The sequence below is a fragment of the Papio anubis genome, chromosome 15, assembly GCF_008728515.1.
Source record: "Papio anubis isolate 15944 chromosome 15, Panubis1.0, whole genome shotgun sequence".
In the NCBI taxonomy this organism is placed as follows: Eukaryota; Metazoa; Chordata; class Mammalia; order Primates; family Cercopithecidae; genus Papio; species Papio anubis.
Window position 1 is genome coordinate 20,212,970 of NC_044990.1, and position 19,493 is coordinate 20,232,462.

Consider the following 19,493-nt stretch of genomic DNA (forward strand, 5'->3'; position numbering starts at 1 on the left):
TTTTTATATCATTAACTCTTATTGAGAATAATATTTAGTAAGTGAAAATTCGAAATGGGAGAAGAAACTTGTGGAATGAGAGATCCTAAAAAGTAAAAATAATCTCATGAGAATGATGCTAACATTTATCATTCTGTTCTGCCGGACTGTGCTTTTCATGACAACGTACTGGCCAGAAGGCTTTTCGCAGAAGCAGGAGTCGGGCGGCCCTTTCACTACCAGGTTAAGAGAAGTAGGAATTATGTGAAGCCCCACAGACAGGAGTCAAACCAAGGAGAGGAAGTAAGCATGCTTCCAGTTTCTGAGAGAAAAGCTCAAGGACCTTGACTTTAAGAACTCTGAGGGATTCTGGGACTCTTATAACTTCCTCAGGTTTATTATGTTAGTTACCCTGTTTCCTCAGAGAGATTAGCAATAAAATTCTTTACAGCAAAGGGACTTTAGGGCTTTTCTTCCTGGACAAGAAAAAAATAAAGAATGTACGAAACTCTATCCATGTTCCATCAAAGGAGGAGAGAAAGAAAGAAATGGAGTAGGAGAAAAAAGCTAAAAAGGAATGAAAAACAGGCCAAGAGAAAATTAGTCTAGGAATGGGGTTTGGACTAAATGTTGGGACTTGAAGGCTGAAGGGTTTGTGATAGGCCTTGAGGGATCCCTGCAACAGCAGATAAACTTGCAAGCATGCTCATCAACCCTCTGTGACACTCAAACAAGTTCCTTTCGGCCACTGTCTCCTAAAAAATACCCTTCCACATCCATATCTTTGCTTATGTGGTCTCTTTTGACTACAATAGCTCATCCTTGCCTATCTGTCTGTCATCTTCCACTACCCCCACCTAGCCTTCTGATGAAATGTCCCAACTTCTCCACAGCTTTGCCTATCTGTCCCATTGTTTTCTCTCCTTTAACTCTCAGCACTAGAATGATTTTCTACTTTGGGTTCCTAAACCACTCTCTCTCACCAGTATACTCTAGCAATGTGCCAGGTCCTTGGCCGGTAGATAGGCTTGTTCCTTGAGGCCAGGATCATCCCCCTATTCGGGTCTCTAAATGTGATGGAGTCAAAGGTCAGTCAGTTTAAGGTTGTAAAATCACCTACAACACATGTCTGGGAGCTCCCTGCATGTTATCTAAGGTTCAGAAGGGAGAATAGTGAGGAAGCAAATCCAGATCTTTTCTTCAGCAATTTTAAAAAATGGACTCAAGGTGAGTATTTGCCACTGCCAATGTTCAGCTTTTTTGCATGTTCTCTGAAACTTGTTAACTGTGGGCCTGCTTTTAGTTCCCTCCAATTCTTTAATAATTTTCATCAAGTTAGTTCAGTTTGTATAATAGAGATGTTCTCTGCATAGGGTACTAATTTCTTTATTAGAAAAGTCACCACATTAATGTCATCAACAAGTACCAATTACAATAAAAAATAACAAAATAAACGAACATTATAGTAAACTGAGAAATAAATTTTAATTGCTTTAAAAAAATCCCATCTAATGTTGAACCTTCTAATTCTTTGCTTAAATGCCTAAAAATACACTATGCTATCCCTCTCATGTGGGAATTTTTACCACCATCTGAGCTTAGATTTGCTTATTTGAGTAGAGCGGGCTTAGACAAGCTAATCTCTAAATACTATTTTACAAAGATATTCTTTGGTCTTGTAACAAAATAAGAAATCACTGCTAATGATCACCAGAAATTTCTTATTTTCCAAATTCTCTCAATACATATACATTACTTTTGTAATCAGAAAAAAATTATGAGGGAGGGTCCAAGATGGCCAAACTGGAACAGCTCCAGTCTACAGCTCACAGCATGAGCAATGCAGAAGATGGGTGAGTTCTGCATTTCCAACTGAGGTACCAGGTTCATCTCACTAGGACTTGTCGGACAGTGGGTGCAGGTCAGTGGGTGCAGCCCATGGACCGTAAGCCGAAGCAGGGCGAGGCATTGCCTCACCCCGGAAGCACAAGGGGTTGGGGAATTCCCTTTCCTAGCCAAGGGAAGCCGTGACAGATGGCACCTGGAAAATTGGGTCACTCCCACCCTAATACTGCGCTTTTCCAATGGTCTTAGCAAATGGCATACCAGGAGATTCTACCCCGCACCTGGCTCGGAGGGTCCCATGCCCATGGAGCCTTGCTCACTTCTAGCACAGCAGTCTGAGATCAAACCACTAGGCAGCAGCGAGGCTGGGGGAGGGGCGCCCACCATTGCTGAGCCTTGAGTAGGTAAATAAAGGGGCCAGGAAGCTTGAACTGAGTGGAACCCACCACAGCTCAAGGGGGCCCGCCTGCCTCTGTAGACTCTACCTCTGAGGGCAGGGCATAGCTGAACAAAAGGCAGTGGGAACTTCTGCAGACTTAAAGTCCCAGTCTGACAGCTTTGAAGAGAGTAGTGGTTCTCCCAGCACAGAGTTTGAGATCTGAGAACGGACAGACTGCCTTCTCAAGTGGGTCCCTGACCCCTGAGTAGCCTAACTGGGAGGCAACTCCCAGAAGGGGCCAACTGACACCTCATACGGCTGGATGCCCCTCTGACACGAAGCTTCCAGAGGAAGGATCAGGCAGCAACATTTGCCGTTCTGCAATATTTGTGGTTCTGCAGCCTCCACTGGTGACACCCAGGAATACAGGATCTGGAGTGGACCTCCAGAAAACTCCAACAGATCTGCATCTGAGGGTCCTGACTGTTAGAAGGAAAACAAACTAACAGAAAGGACATCCACACCAAAACCCCATCTGTATGTCACCATCATCAAAGACCAAAGGTAGATAAAACCACAAAGATGGGGAGAAACCAGAGCAGAAAAGCTGAAAATTCGAAAAATCAGAGTGCCTCTTCTCCTCCAAAGGAACGCAGCTCCTTGCCAGCAACAGAACAAAGCAGGATGTAGAATGACTTTGACGAGTTGAGAGAAGAAGGCTTCAGAAGACTGGTAATAACAAACTTCTCCAAGATAAAGGAGGATGTTCGAACCCATCACAAAGAATGTAAAAACCTTGAAAAAAGATTACACAAATGGCTAACTAGAATAAACAGTGTAGAGAAGACCTTAAATGACCTGATGGAGCTGAAAACCATGGCACAAGAACTACGTGATGCCATGCATAAGCTTCAGTAGCTGATTTGATCAACTGGAAGAAAGGGTATCAGTGATTGAAGATCAAATTAATGAAATGAAGTGAGAAGAGAAGTGTAGAGAAAAAAAGGAAAAAGAAATGAACAAAACCTCCAAGAAATATGGGACTATGTGAAAAGACCAAACATACATCTGATTGGTGTACCTGAAAGTGACGGGGAGAATGGAACCAAGTCAGAAAACACTCTTCAGGATGTTATCCAGGAGAACTTCCCCAACCTAGCAAGGCAGGCCAACATTCAAATTCAGAAAATACAGAGAACGCCACAAAGATACTCCTCGAGAAGAGCAACTCCAAGACACACAATTGTCAGATTCAACAAAGCTGAAATGAAGGAAAAAATGTTAAGGGCAGCCAGAGAGAAAGGTCAGGTTACCCTTAAAGGGAAGCCCATCAGACTAATAGCAGATCTCTTGGCAGAAACTCTACAAGCCAGAAGAGAATGGGGGCCAATATTCAACATTCTTAAAGAAAAGAATTTTCAACCCAGAATTTCATATCCAGCCAAACTAAGCTTCATAAGTGAAGGAGTAATAAAATCCTTTACAAACAAGGAAATGCTGAGAGATTTTGTCACCACAAGGCCTGCCTTACAAGAACTCCTGAAGGAAGCACTAAACATGGAAAGGAACAACTGGTACCAGCCATTGCAAAAACATGCCAAATCGTAAAGACCGTCGATGCTAGGAAGAAACTGCATCAACTAATGAGCAAAATAACCAGCTAACATCATCATGACAGGATGAAATTCACACATAACAATATTAACCTTAAATGTAAACGGGCTAAATGATCCAATTAAAAGACACTGACTGGCAAAATGGATAAAGAGTTAAGACCCATCCGTGTGCTGCATTCAGGAGACCCATCTCACGTGCAGAGACACACATAGGCTCAAAATAAAGGGATGGAGGAAGATCTACCAAGCAAATGGAAAACAAAAAAAGCAGGGGTTGCAATCCTAGTCTCTGATAAAACAGACTTTAAACTAACAAAGATCAGAAGAGACAAAGAAGGCCATTACATAATGGTAAAGGGATCAATTCAACAAGAACCGCTAACTATCCTAAATATATATGAACCCAATACAGAAGAACCCAGATTCATAAAGCAAGTCCTTAGAGACCTACAAAGAGACTTAGACTCCCACACAATAATAATGGGAGACTTTAACACCCCACTGTCAACATTAGACAGATCAATGAGACAGAAAGTTAACAAGGATATCCAGGAATTGAACTCAGCTCTGCACTCAGCGGACCTAATAGATATCTACAGAACTCTCCACCCCAAATCAACAGAATATACATTCTTCTCAGCACCACATCACACTTATTCCAAAATTGACCACATAGTTGGAATTAAAGCCCTCCTCAGCAAATGTAAAAGAACAGAAATTATAACAAACTGTCTCTCAGACCACAGTGCAATCAAACTAGAACTCAGGATGAAGAAATTCACTCAAAACCGCTCAACTACATGGAAACTGAACAACCTGCTCCTGAATGACTACTGGGTACATAACGAAATAAAGGCAGAAAAAAAGATGTTCTTTGAAACCAATGAGAACAAAGACACAACATACCAGAATCTCTGGGACACATTCAAAGCAGTGTGTAGAGGGAAATTTACAGCACTAAATTCCCACAAGAGAAAGCAGGAAAGATCTAAAATTAACTCCCTAACATCACAATTAAAAGAACTAGAGAAGCAAGAGCAAACACATTCAAAAGCTAGCAGAAGGCAAGAAATAACTAAGATCAGAGCAGAACTGAAGGAGATAGAGACATAAAAAACCCTTCAAAAAAAATCAATGAATCCAGGAGATGGTTTTTTGAAAAGATCAACAAAATTGATAGACTGCTAGCAAGACTAATAAAGAAGAGAGGAGAGAAGAATCAAATCAATGCAATAAAAAATGATAAAGGGGATATCACCACCAATCCCACAGAAATACAAACTACCATCAGAGAATACTATAAACACCTCTGTGCAAAGAAACTAAAAAATCTAGAAGAAATGGATAAATTCCTGGACACATACACCCTCCCAAGACTAAACCAAGAAGAAGGTGAACCCCTGAATAGACCAAGAACAAGCTCTGAAGTTGAGGCAATAATTAAGAGCCTACCAACCAAAAAAAGTCCAGGACCAGATAGATTCACAGATGAATTCTACCACAGGTACAAAGAGGAGCTGGTACCATTCCTTCTGAAACTATTTCAATCAATAGAAAAAGAGGGAATCCTCCCTAACTCATTTTATGAGGCCAGCATCATCCTGATACTAAAGCCTGGCAGAGACACAACAAAAAAAGAGAATTTCAGACCAATATCTCTGATGAACATCAATGCAAAAATCCTCAATAAAATACTGGCAAACGGAATCCAACAGCACATCAAAAAGCTTATCCACCATGCTCAAGTGGGCTTCATCCCTGGGATGCAAGGCAGGTTCAACATATGCAAATCAATAAACATAACACATAAACAGAACCAAAGACAAAAACCACATGATTATCTCAATAGATGCAGAAAAGACCTTTGACAAAATTCAACAGCCCTTCATGATAAAAACTCTCAAAAAATTAGGTACTGATGGAACGTATCTCAATATAATAAGAGCTATTTATGACAAACCCGCAGCCAATATCACACTGAATGGGCAAAAACTGGAAGCATTCTCTCTGAAAACTGACACAAGACAGGGATGCCCTCTCTCACCACTCTTATTCAACATAGTGTTGGAAGTTCTGGCCAGGGCAATCAGGCAGGAGAAAGAAATAAAGGGTATTCAATTAGGAAAAGAGGAAGTCAAATTGTCCCTGTTTGCAGATGACATGATTGTATATTTAGAAAACCCCACTCACCTCAGCCCAAAATCTCCTTAAGCTGATAAACAACTTCAGCAAAGTCTCAGGATACAAAATCAATGTGCAAAAATCACAAGCATTCCTATACACCAATAATAGACAAACAGAGAGCCAAATCATGAGTGAACTCCCATTCACAATTGCTTCAAAGAGAATTAAATACCTAGGAATCCAACTTACAAGGGATGTGAAGGATCTCTTCAAGGAGAATTACAAACCACTGCTCAATGAAATAAAAGAGGACACAAACAAATGGAAGAACATCCCATGCTCATGGATAGAAAGAATCAATATTGTGAAAATGGCCATACTGCCCACAGTAATTTATCAATTCAATGCCATCCCCATCAAGCTACCAATGACTTTCTCCACAGAATTGGAAAAAACTACTTTAAAGTTCATATGGAACCAAAAAAGACCCTGCGTTGCCAAGACAATCCTAAGCCAAAAGAACAAAGCTGGAGGGAGGCATCACGCTACCTGACTTCAAACTATACTACAAGGCTACAGTAACCAAAACATCACGGTACTGGTACCAAAACAGAGATATAGACCAATGGAAAACAACAGAGCCCTCAGAAATAATACCACACATCTACAACCATCTGATCTTTGACAAAACTGACAAAAACAAGAAATGGGGAAAGGATTCCCTATTTAAGAAATGGTGCTGGGAAAACTGGCTAGCCACATGTAGAGAGCTGAAACTGGATCCCTTCCTTACACCACATACAAAAATTAATTCAAGATGGATTAAAAACTTAAACATTAGACCTAAAACCATAAAAATCCTAGAATAAAAGCTAGGCAATACCATTCAGGACACAGGCATGAGCAAGGACTTCATGACGAAAATACCAAAAGCAATGGCAACCAAAGCCAAAATTGACAAATGGGATCTAAATAAACTAAAGAGCTTCTGCAATGCAAAAGAAACTACCATCAGAGTGAACAGGCAACCTACAGAATGGGGGAAAATTTTTACAATCTACCCATCTGACAAAGGGCTAATATCCAGAATCTACAAAGAACTTAAAAAAATTTACAAGAAAAAATGAAACCCCATCAAAAAGTGGGTGAAGGATATGAACAGACACTTCTCAAAAGAAGACGTTTTTGTAGCCAACAGACACATGAAAAAATGGTCATTATCACTGGTCATCAGAGAAATGCAAATCAAAATCATAATGAGATACCATCTCACAGCAGTTAGAATGGTGATCATTAAAAAGTCAGGAAACAACAGGTGCTGGAGAGGATGCGGAGAAATAGGAACACTTCTACACTGTTGGTGGGACTGTAAACTAGTTCAACCATTGTGGAAGACAGTGTAGCAATTCCTCACGGATCTAGAACTAGAAATACCATTTGACCCAGTGATCCCATTACTGGGTATATACCCAAAGGATTACAAATCATGCTGCTATAAAGACACATGCACACGTATGTTTATTGCAGCACTATTCACCATAGCAAAGACTTGGAACCAACCCAATGTCCATCAATGATGCACCGGATTAACAAAATGTGGCACATATACACCATGGAATACTATGCAGTCATAAAAAAGGATGAGTTCATGTCCTTTGAAGGGACATGGATGAAGCCAGAAACCATCACTCTGAGCAAACTATGGCAAAGACAGAAAACCAAACACCGCATGTTCTCACTCATAGGTGGGAACTGAACAATAAGAACACTTGGACACAGGGTGGGGAATGTCACACACCAGGGCCTGTCGTGGGGTGGGGGGAGTAGGAGGGATAGCATTAGGAGATATACTTAATGTAAATGACGAGTAAATGGGTGCAGCACACCAACATGACACATGTATACATACGTAACAAACTTCCAGGTTGTGCACATGTACCCTAGAACTTAAAGTATAATAAAAAAAAATTATTAAAACTGAATAGTAAATAATCCTAAACAGTCACACAAATGGGTTCCTTGTACCAGTCAACAAATAGTAGTCAGAAGTCAGATTAGAAAACATACATTTCAATTACATTACTAGTTTGCATGACTCTAAAACACAGTCCTATAAACCTCCCTATCAATGTCATAACCTCCTTTTCACATGAAAATAATAAAATCTACATCCCTGCATTTTCCCTTTGAAATACTGTGTTGCTATAAATGGCAAAGATTCACTTTTGGGTAATGTGGTCAGCCATTAGGTATAACCAAAGCAGTCATGACAAATATTGCAGGGTGCAAAAATCAGTGTGTCTGCAGGAACAAAATACAGATTCAAAATAAATACAGGAAAAAATATTCACTAAGAAACAATGGATAGACCAACTAAATTGGCAGAAAGAATGTGGTGGAATGCCAATGAATTTCCACGTTGTAATTCAGGCAAGTTCATTAACTAAGGGGTTTGAGAAGGAACAAAAAATAATTTAAAATAAAAATGAGTGCCACTGTATTTGATGAAACAAGTATTTCATAGCCTTGGGGTCCCCAGGCTGCTGGAGCTATTAGACACTAAGTTATCAAATCCCTGCTGCCACTACCAGCTGGGGGACACAGGCAAGAAAATTTCTGGACAAACTGTTCAGTGCCTCTACAGATACTAAACAATTATGCTGTCATAGCAACATGGTATATTTCTGATGGTGCACAGTAGCAATCTGCCAGGGCTTAGTTCAAATTATTAATTAGCAAAATTTACACATTCTTTAATTTTCGCAATAAAATATTCACAGTATCTCAACGTTAAATAATTCCACATTTACTAAACCTCTATCAGGAGAAAAATAGAATTTCTAATCACATTAAGTTTGTAATTAATGGACAGAATGAGATACAAAGAATTATACACTTAAAATGTTCATAGAGTCTTGCTTAGTTGGCATTAAATATATGTTTATTGATTTTCGGAGTGTATAAAAGTTAAAAAATCAAATGCTATGAAAACTTAGAAAAGAATGAATCATTTCTATCCTGGAAAAAATTGATATGGTATAATTTCATTGTATAAATTAATCAAAAAATTAAATTGGCCCAGTGAAAGTTACTTTTATAATATTTCCTCAGTGGAAATTCATCAATAGTGGTATAATTCTGAATAAAATGTTTATATTCATAAAAATGGGTCTATACTTCTTAGGATAAAGATGACAGGAGAGTACATCTTTCCTCTTTCAAAGAGACTTAGGAGGCACATCAACTAAATTCAATGACCAGGCTTTGTTTTGATGCTGATTAGAATAAATCAACTATAAAACAAAGCTTTTTTTTTTTTTTGAGGCAGAATCTTGCTCTACTGCCCAAGCTGGAGTGTAGTGGCCTAATCTTGGCTCACTGCAACCTGCACCTCCTGGGTTCAGGTGATCCTCCCACCTCAGCCTCCTGAGTAGCTGGGACTACAGGTGCATGCCACCATGCCCAGATAATTAATTTTGGTATTTTCTGTATAGACAGGATTTTACTATATTGCCCAGGCTGGTCTGGAACTTCTGGGATCAAGGCATCCGCCTACCTCAGCCTCCAGAAGTGCTGGGGTTACAGGTGAGAGCCATTGTACTCAGTCAAAATAACACTTTCGAGATAATTAGGGAAAATTGAAAACAGAGCATCAGATTATATGAAAGGATTATTGTTAATTTGTTAGGTGTAATAATAAAATTGTGGTCATATTAGAGATAAATGGTGAAACAGCTATAAGAAAAATGATATGCAAAAGAACAATATATTAAAAGATGATATACAAAAAAGTGTTGGGAGAATTGGTAAAGCAAGATGGACAAAATGCTTATTAATCATTGAGGTTGAGTGATGAATACAAGGGGGTTCATTACATATTCTACTTTTTGTGGAATATATAAAAAATTTCCCATCACAGAAAAATTTTAAATGTCCTTTACTTTGTATGTAAAGTATAGTCTCTGGCCTATTATAAGCACTTAACAAAAGTTAGTTATTACATTATTGTTGTTGTTGTTGTTCTGCCTAGTACAGGAATTAGTGTGGTATGATGGAAAAAAGCATGAGCTTTGTAAATCTAATACCTAACTTTGACACTAACTAGCTATGTGATTTTGAGCAAATATTTTTACCTTTTTGAACTAGTCTACTTATTTGTGAAAGGTGAAAAATAAAAATTTTTACCTCAAAGGTTGATGTAGAACTAAATAAAATGGTATAAAAGCACATTGAAAACTGCAAGACATACAAATACTACTATGCTTAATCTTAGTTCATAAGAAACTTTTAACCAATTATGGATGAAATCAAACAAGGATCGCAACAATTTTAAAAGACAATTGAATCAACATAGTGAGAAAATGCTATAAAGCTCAGAAGAAAATAAGATTACTTCTATTTGGGAGAGACAAAGAAAGCCTCATAGTAGAAAAACATCTGAGCTCTTGAAAGTGGGCAGAATTTTCACAGGCCAAGATGAGAGTAAGAGGCACCATATGAGGCAAACAACATGAAAAATGGCTGAGGAGGGGAAAGGGATATTGCACTCAGAAAGAGTAAGAAACTGTAGTTTGAAAGAACTAGAACGATAGAAGGAGTTCGGAGCCAGATTGTGGATGGTTTTGAGTGTCTCTCTATGAAGGGGATTTTATCTGGTAGACAAGATAGAGCCACTTTCACCTTTTAGCAGAAATAACATTAAGAGATTCTTTCTAGGATATCCCTCACTGCTGATAGATCAGAAGGTGCCACAGAATTGAAATGAGTACCTACAGACTCAGTAATGTAAAAACATGAAGAAAATGAAAATAAGGGATAGAGAAGGCATCCTATATGAAAATCAGCCAAAATTGGCTTCTTATTTTATAAGAAATATATAATGTATTGGAGTTTTAGTAAGGGCAAAAAATATGGATGGAAATACAAGAAAAGCTTAAATATAAAAATTTTACCAAACTGTTATTTAGTAAAGTGATATAAAAAGCTGATTTAAAATGACAAAAAAATAAGTTGACACACCCTGGGAAGTGATTTTATTAGACAATATTCATGTAGAAATGATTGTGAATTATTAATTATGTCTCATTAAATATAAATTAACCTTTGATGACTTACTTCGAAATTTTGTCTAATATCAGAAACCAAGTGATGTTATGATACGTAGATCAAATTTTTATTTCTAAAAACAAAACACTGAATATTTAAAAATAATTCCTTTTTTTTTTTTTTTGAGATGGAGTCTCACTCTATTGCCCAGGCTAGAGTACAGTGCTGCGATCTCAGCTCACTGCAACCTCCCCCTCCCAGGTTCAAACACTTCTCCCACCTCAGCTTCCCAAGTAGCTGGGATTACAGGCGTGTACCACCACATCTGGCTAATTTTTGTATTTTTAGTAGAGACAGGGTTTCACCATGTTGGCCAGGCTGGTCTCAAACTCCCGACCTCAGGTGATCACCCGCCTTGGCCTACCAAAGGGCTGGGATTACAGGCCTGAGCCACCGTGACTGGCCTAAAAAATAATTCTTATGTAAGGGTACTGGAACATTTCAGAACACAACATTTCTAACATATGTTTTGCCTTCAAATATCTGATAAAGAGCAACTGCCTCTCAAAACACATGTATTCTTACACAAAAACAGAGACTTAGTCTTAGGAACTTTTTATTATTGTTATTTTTATTTTTGAGACAGGGTCTTGCTCTGTCACCCAGGCTGGAGTGAAACGGCACGATCTCAGTTCATTGCAACCTCTGTCTCCCAGACTCAAGCAATCCTTCTGCCTAAGTATCCTGAGTAGCTGGGACTACAGGTGCATGCCACCATACCTGGCTAGCTTTTATAATTTTTGTAGAGATGGGGTTTTGCCATATTGCCTGCGCTGGTCTCAAACTCCTGGACTCAAGCAATCCACCCACCTTGGCCTCCCAAAATGCTGGGATTACAGGCGTGAGCCACTACACCCGGCAGGGACTTTTTTAAACAAAAAGAAATATGGCACTTATGGCTGATTCTATAGCCCCAAATTTTCACAATAAATATTTTGTATATCAAATTGAATATGACACTGTACATCAAAAGAAAACCAGGTATGCGAAGGTGGGGAAGGCAGGAAACTTATTTTTGGGCTACAGCTGGCATAGAAAAAACATCATTGGCTAGAAAATAAATAGCCATCTCTCTTTTTGTTAATTAGAAAGTCATACTATGACCCCACCTCCCCCCTACAAAAAGACTAGCATGAAGCTCCTAATAGTATGAAAGGTACATACAATGTTATAATTACAGTAGGTAGAAAGTAATGCATGTTACAGCATGCTAAAGTGGTTCTGTAATATACAGCATTATACCCTAAGTGACCCTCAAACATGTATATTTTCACGGTACCCCATCCCACTTGGCAGAAAGGCAGCAATTCTGTTGTACTTACTGGAAAGACTATGTGCTGTGGCATAAAATCTCATACAGAAAATAGAAAGGATTTTTAAAAATCAATTTTGTTATAAATAATGGGCAGGCTACTTTATTTTACTATGACAAGTGGTGCTTGTGGAGCTGTTTTTAGCTTCTCAACAGATGTAAAATCTTTTTAGTATCATAGATACTTAGAAAAGATAATATCTGCAAGAAAAAGGTGAGATTGGGTTTAATAAAGATGATAAACCTTCAGATACCTCAAAATCAGCACCCATTCTCTTTAATTTCCTCATTGCCACTGGTAACAGAGCAGTCTTGTAAAACATCTCTAGATATAATTTCAAGTGTTGAAACATTTCTTTCATAGAGTTCAGCCAGTTTCTAGTTTGCAAACAGAAGGCTGTGTAGACTGCATATATCTATAGACAATGCATTAGAAGGAGAAAGAAAGGAGCCTGATCAATTGCTACACATGATTAATTTACTTTAAAAATAAATATGTGATTAAAAATAGGCATTTTCACAGGAGGCTGTCACTTTGCATTTGACTGAAAACACCATTGACACTACCCCAGGAGAGCTCAGAGTCAATTGTCCTCCACCTATTACCTGCACCTTCACTTGCCTGTCTTTGTGTTCTTTGATTGTCTTGTTTCAGAAGACAGAAATAAGGGTGAAGGTGAGCAGGTGCGTCGAATATGAAGAAAAGCATGAAATACCATTGACCAACGAAGCAAGGCATTTTTAAAGCTACTGAAGAAGGACCTGAGTTACTATCACTGCAAAAATACACATTCCCAAATAAATAACTCTCCTAGATGATCAGCACTCAGAGCAGCACAGAGAAGGAGAACACATGAACTCTGTGCCAGTTCCCAGCAAAGCACAGCTCTGTGGGGTACTGCATTAGCCAAGGAATGCTACAGGCGGCTCTGTACTCCCTTGTACCCACCAAACAGAAGCAGCTAAGAGTCTAACCATAGAATATTGCTCAGATCTTAGCACAGATGTTACCTTATGAAAACACATTAGAAAGGAATTGAAGTTGGCTAAAGGATTCAAAAAGTTCTATTTAGATTTTAACCAGCCACCTTGGTCTAATTTCCACCCCCTTGACCTGGTAAATGCAAGCACAGGCAAAGTTATGTATGATTTAATTAGCTAAATAGTAATCAGCACTTTATTATTAGAAATTTAAAAATAATTAGCATTTCATTATTCTGTCTTAGTGATAATGCTGCCAGTCTCTGATCCTGTCATTATAGAACTATATCCAATTGAATGGACTACTTAACTATTTACTCTCTTGAGTAGGTAGTCCCTAGATTTTATCTGATTCATTTGTCTCCTTCACTTAAAACAGCTGCAGGCTCAGAGAAGAAATTTCAATTTGTCTTATAACCCCCTGAAAACAATCCAACTGAGCCTAAATTTTAAATTCATATTACTTCTAAGTCATTTTGGCTACTCATTAGGAATTTATTTAATTAATTAATTTTTTTTTTTTTTGAGACAGAGTCTTGCTCTGTCTCCTAGGCTGGAGTGTGGTGGTGTGATCTCAGCTCACTGCAGCCTCCGCCTCCCAGGTTCGAGTGATTCTCCTGTCTCAGCCTCCCAAGTAGATGGGACTACAAGCACATGCCACTCCACCTGGCTAATTTTTGTATTCTTTTAAGCAGAGACAAGGCTTTGCCATGTTGGCCAGGCTGGTCTCAAACTCCAGGCTTCAATTGATCCACCCACCTCAGCCTCCCAAAGTGCTAGGATTACAGGCATGAGCCACTGTGCCCAGCCAGGAATTTATTTCAGATAGTCCTCTAAAATCTACTAATTAACTTAGCAAGTATTTGTTGAATGTCTACAGTATGCAAAGCATCTGGGAGACACAAAAATAATGAAGACTCTTTATCTCTCTTTCACAGAGATGGTGGGTAAGTGCATAAATCTAAATCCCAAAAGAAATCTGTAAGTGACCTATCACAGTTCAGAGAGTGGAGTCAAGCCTTCAAGCCATAGTGTTCACGAGGACTTTATTAAAGAAGCATATTGTAGAATATTACAGCCAGAGAGACCCTAGAAAATATCTGTGCCAAGTCTATAATTTTATAGATTAAAAAAAAGAAAAGCCCCTAATTAGAAGGAATAACTGTTTACTCAGTATCACATTATCAGTTGATATCACACACATCAATTTACTCAATAACAATTTACTCAACTATCACAGAGAGTTAAAAAATCTGAAAAAGAAGGTAGGTCTTTGGGTACCCAGCTTATTCCTTTTCCATGATGCCACATTGCCACTCTGAGGTTAAGAGAATGTGAATAGGCAAAGATTAGAGGTTGAAATATAACACTGAAAATAAAGTATGTTTGGGAAACAGAGTGTTTAATTTGTCTCAGGACAAGCATTTACAGGGAGAAACCAGACGCCAGGCTGAAAGCAGAGTAGGATTAGATCATGGAGGACATCAAATGACAGTCTAAGAGAGCTAGACTTTTCCACTATATAACATAATGAACACAGGTGTAGCATAATTTACTTACCAAAAAAATGTTCCTTCAACATTGGTATTATAATACTGATGGTCTTAGAGGTTTATAATGAAAGAACAGAAAACTCTTTTGATATGAAAAGGGCCAGCTAAACATAGAAAATTATACTGAATACAATCTCCCTTTGTAATTTCTTCTTTCTCCAAAGTGGAGAGTGGCAGGATAGGGGTACAAGATGGCAAGACAGTGTGATCTGCTGACCACAGATGGCTTCTGCAAAAGAACTGATAAGTAAAAGTTTGTGCCAACCCATGGCTCCTGCCTTGTTCTTCCTGGGGATCTTCAACTTGAAGGTTCTATCTAGCTGAATCCTGAACCAGTCCTAGACAGGCTTGAAAATCGGTGTACTTGTCCATCCTTACCAGATACTGGAGTCCAACCATCTACCTATGGAGCTGTAGCTGCCCTTCCCTCCACCCCACTGCTTAGTTCTTTGCTCTAATGCCTTGTTCCTTTCGTTAGGACTGGAAACAAACAAGAGATAGAATATTAGATTTTATGCCAAGGTTTGTACAGCACCCTAGGACAATTCCAAAACACTTTCACAGTCTCTGCTTCATTCATCATAAAGCAGAAGGAAACCTCTGTTCTACTTCACCCTTTACTCTGAATAGCTCTCCCTAATCCTCCAGAGGTTAGAACATGCTTCCTGTCTCTCTAGTTACTGGCAAGGCATTAACTTCAACCTTTTAACCTAGAAGACCCTCCTGAAACTATAATCTATCACCTGCTCAATTGCAAGTGCTACCTTTGCCAAGAGACCAACTGCATCCAACCCACCAAACCCTTAGGATAGCAATACCATAAGAGAGATTTCAAAACCACTTGGACACCATACCTTGACCTCTAGGGATCTTCCTTTTGAAAACCTGCACCTTAGAAAAATTATTCCTCAAGCCCCAGTTCTGTATAGTCTTGGCAGGCCATTCAGGCAATGGCAGAAGTTCTGAAAAGGACACACTGAGTGCACCAACGTTTAACTTATAAAGAGTTTGTGAAACTCTTATAAGAAATTTACAAAGTATTTTGGGCTATATACAACCTGAATGTCCACAGAGCCATTGTTTTTCAAAGTGCGATGAGAATGTGACTTCCCGGGTTTCAATATCAAGAGCCAAATTCTGACTGTTAACTGATCTTCATCTTCCCACTCTGGTATATAGGCTCATCTTTTACTGTTCAGTGAAGAAAAATAGGTAGGACTTTTCAAATAGTGGGAATTAAAGGGTCAAAATAATTTATTGTTCTGCTTTTAATTCTTGTTTTAAAAAATGAAACAACAGAATATTACTTTTAAACTATACAGTGATACACAGGTATTGAGCTGACAGAACTAAGCACTGTGTGAAGTACTTCCCACGCATTATCTCATGACATCCTTACATTAGCCCAGAGACCATACTTATTTTTATTCCCAGAGTAGACATCAGGAAACTGAGCCTCAGTAAGATAAGCAATTTGCCCAAAGTCACACAACCACATGTGGAAGAGTTGCTGTTGAGCCTCTAGTCATCTAACTTCCAAGCCTATGCTCTCAAATCAATAAACCACCCAAATGGCCCATTTTTATTTTTATTTTTTAATCAGTACTTTAAAATGATAAGTTTGAGAGGCTAAATATATAAAGAAAATGTATTTTTTTGTAAGTACAAAAAAAGAAGAAAAAATAGAAACCAAACTTCAGAAACCTGGTTACCCTTAATTTAAGACCAATTTAAAAAACCCAAAGTACTGTTCACTGTGAGCCTGAAAATTCAATAGAGGAAAATTATCAGGACCCCGTAAACCTAAAATTTTCATACATTTCTCCATAAACATACATTGAGCGCCTACTATGTAAAAGGTACATGCTAGGAGCTGAGGACAGAGATAAATAAGAAAAACACGGTCCGTGCTCTCAAGGGACACATAGACAAGTTGCAAAGACAGTCATATGGTATGACTAGTATGATAAAAAGGAGATAAAAGGGAGTAGAAGCAGGAAAAACCTATTCAGCCAGGGACAAGGGAAGGTCTCTCTTCCACAAGTTAAAGGGAGGGTATATGGGAAGGCGACAGGAAGTTCTCCGTGCAGAAGGAAGAGCATGTACCAAGGACCAGAGCAGAGATAAGTAACTGAATAGATGAGAAACTGCAGAGTGCCTCAAACCAACACAGAGAGAGAAAGAAGGGGACATGGCTTAGGACTAGAGGGGTAGGCAGAGGGTGAATCCTGTAGGACTGTACACCATACTGAAGACTCAGACTATACCTAACAGCAATGGGGAGCCAATTTCAGCAAAAAGACAGAGACTCAATTAGATTTTAGTTTTACAAGTATCAATCTGACTACAGATACTACAGAATGGACAGCAGATAAGAATGGGCATAAGGTGGGGATGGAACTATCATAGGAAACTATTGCTGTAATCCAAGTGGCAGGTAAAGATCACTGGGGCTAGAGTGACAGATGTGGACAAGAAGAGTACATACTTATAATACAGAATGGACAGAACTTGATGAGAGATAGAATGGAGGATGATTTAAACCCTGAGGTAATTTTGAAGTCTGGAAGATAGCAGAGTCTCATCCTTTAATTAAACCAGTCATTTAATAGGGGGGAAAAAAACTGATTCCAACAAGAAGAAACTTACTGCTTTTAAATTGTTACTATCATTTTTTCATTGGTACCTAGATTGTAGCCATAACTCACCTGGTTGCCAACCAATAATAAGTGTTCTCCAAGGAGAAAGTCTTTCAGCATGTCTTCCATCACTATCATGTGCTAGAGAAAAAGGAACTAGGGGTTAACTGTGTTTTGTAAAATCAAGGTGAAATAAGAAAGTTAACTATAAAGATATCTTTATAGAATATAAATATCTATTATAATAAATAATAATCAGGCGATTTGATGCGACCCAAAATTAAATCTATGGTTATAAGTAAATTATATAACCATTTAGGTCACTGATATTGAAAACTTGAAATAGTTCACCTGAGCAAGACTAAGCAACTGACTAATATTTCAGAGTTTTTAATAATTCAACTCAAATACTTTTTATTTATTATACTATGTAGAGTTGGCTTATAATTTAATATAATATTTAAATTGACACTTGCTAATGTAAACATACAAAGGCTTCCTAAAATAACTGTACACTTCTAGGGAACATTTTACATTGACTTGTTCTTAATCATTACCTTTAAATCTATGGATAGCTTCAGAATTAAAAATATACTATTTACCTTCCACACTTTTTAATTTGAATTATGACACAATATAATAAAAGAACAAGATTAAGGTTGTTCACAATAGCCACAGAGGAAATTACATTGCTCTTTTGTATCTTGAAAAATAAGACAACTGTAAGTAGGTCATGCGGGTTCTTTGGGGCTGGGAAGAGATCTACACTCCAGTACAATTAATATTCCTATTACTTTCTCTTGGTTTTCTGTATCAAATCAATAACAGCTTTGTAAGTACTAAAGTTATTGAAGTTTCCTATTTGTAAACAGTCAAATTAACCTTCTGCATTTAATACACGCTGCAGATATTTTTCTAGTACGTCACTTGCTTTGTCTTTTCAATTTCGTTTATGGTGCTTTATATATATTGTATAATATACATATAAATTATATATAGTATAATATACATATAAATTATATATAATATATAGATACAAAATATAGATAATATATAATACATACATATACACATACACACAGAAATTTTTCTTTTTACTTGTCAAATTTAATAGTATTCTCTGTCAGAGTTTCTTTCTTAGAAGAAAAACTGAGAAAGTGCTTTATCGCCTTCAGGAACAAATGAGTATTCCCTCATGTTTATCTTGGTCATTTTTAATTTCAAAAATGCTTTCAGATACGCCATGGAGCTAGAGTTTTAATAAGGCTTGAAGTGAGGTGAGGATATAACTATTCTTGAACACTTTTAAATGGATATAAGGTGTATGCTTTTAAGAATAAAAAGAGACACTATTAATAATTATGCTGAGACAACAAGTATAAGCAGAAACTATGTTAAGCAAACCAAGATGTACATCATTTTAAGCTGAGTTCTGGTGGGAATATAGTATGGAGACCTCTTCCTTTTCACTAAGATGAAAAGTCAGTGCCAATTCCAGAAAACACTAAGTTCTTCCAGTAATAAATGGGCTAATGTACGTTGAAAAGTTGGAGTAAGTACCTGAATAGCCAAAGAAAAAAGCAATGTAAATATCAAAAAATAATCCAAACTATATTTGTGTTCTTCTTTACAATTCTCATGTCCTCCCACTTCATGCCCTCATTATATCTAACTCGATTATTCAAATCAACAAACCTTAGCTAAGGCTAAAGTCACCGCCAACACAATTCTCCTCTTAGCCTCTTGACCCACTTAGTACTGCAGACAATTTCTTAAAAGTCTCCTCTCCCAGTTATCCATTTCCCCTGATTCCTTCCTACCTCCCTAACAATTTCTCCCATAGTTTTCTGAGCTGGATCTTCCTGTAGCAATTCCGTCTTTCTACGTTCTTACATGCTTCCCTTTGTATTCATGGTATGGGGCAGGTGGTGACTACTCGTACCCAGGCACCCACCTGAG

At 38.0% G+C, this 19,493-nt stretch overlaps 1 protein-coding gene across 2 annotated transcripts in view; it reads right to left on the minus strand.

Annotated features, from left to right (window-relative positions):
• Positions 1-19,493, minus strand: part of VWA8 (von Willebrand factor A domain containing 8) — a 379,623-nt gene that overhangs the window by 191,467 nt on the left and 168,663 nt on the right. For both annotated transcript variants that reach the window (XM_003913811.3, XM_021929568.2), the window contains one exon: positions 17,604-17,675. In XM_003913811.3, coding sequence (XP_003913860.2) covers positions 17,604-17,675 — 72 coding nt within the window. The remainder of the gene's footprint in view (positions 1-17,603; positions 17,676-19,493) is intronic.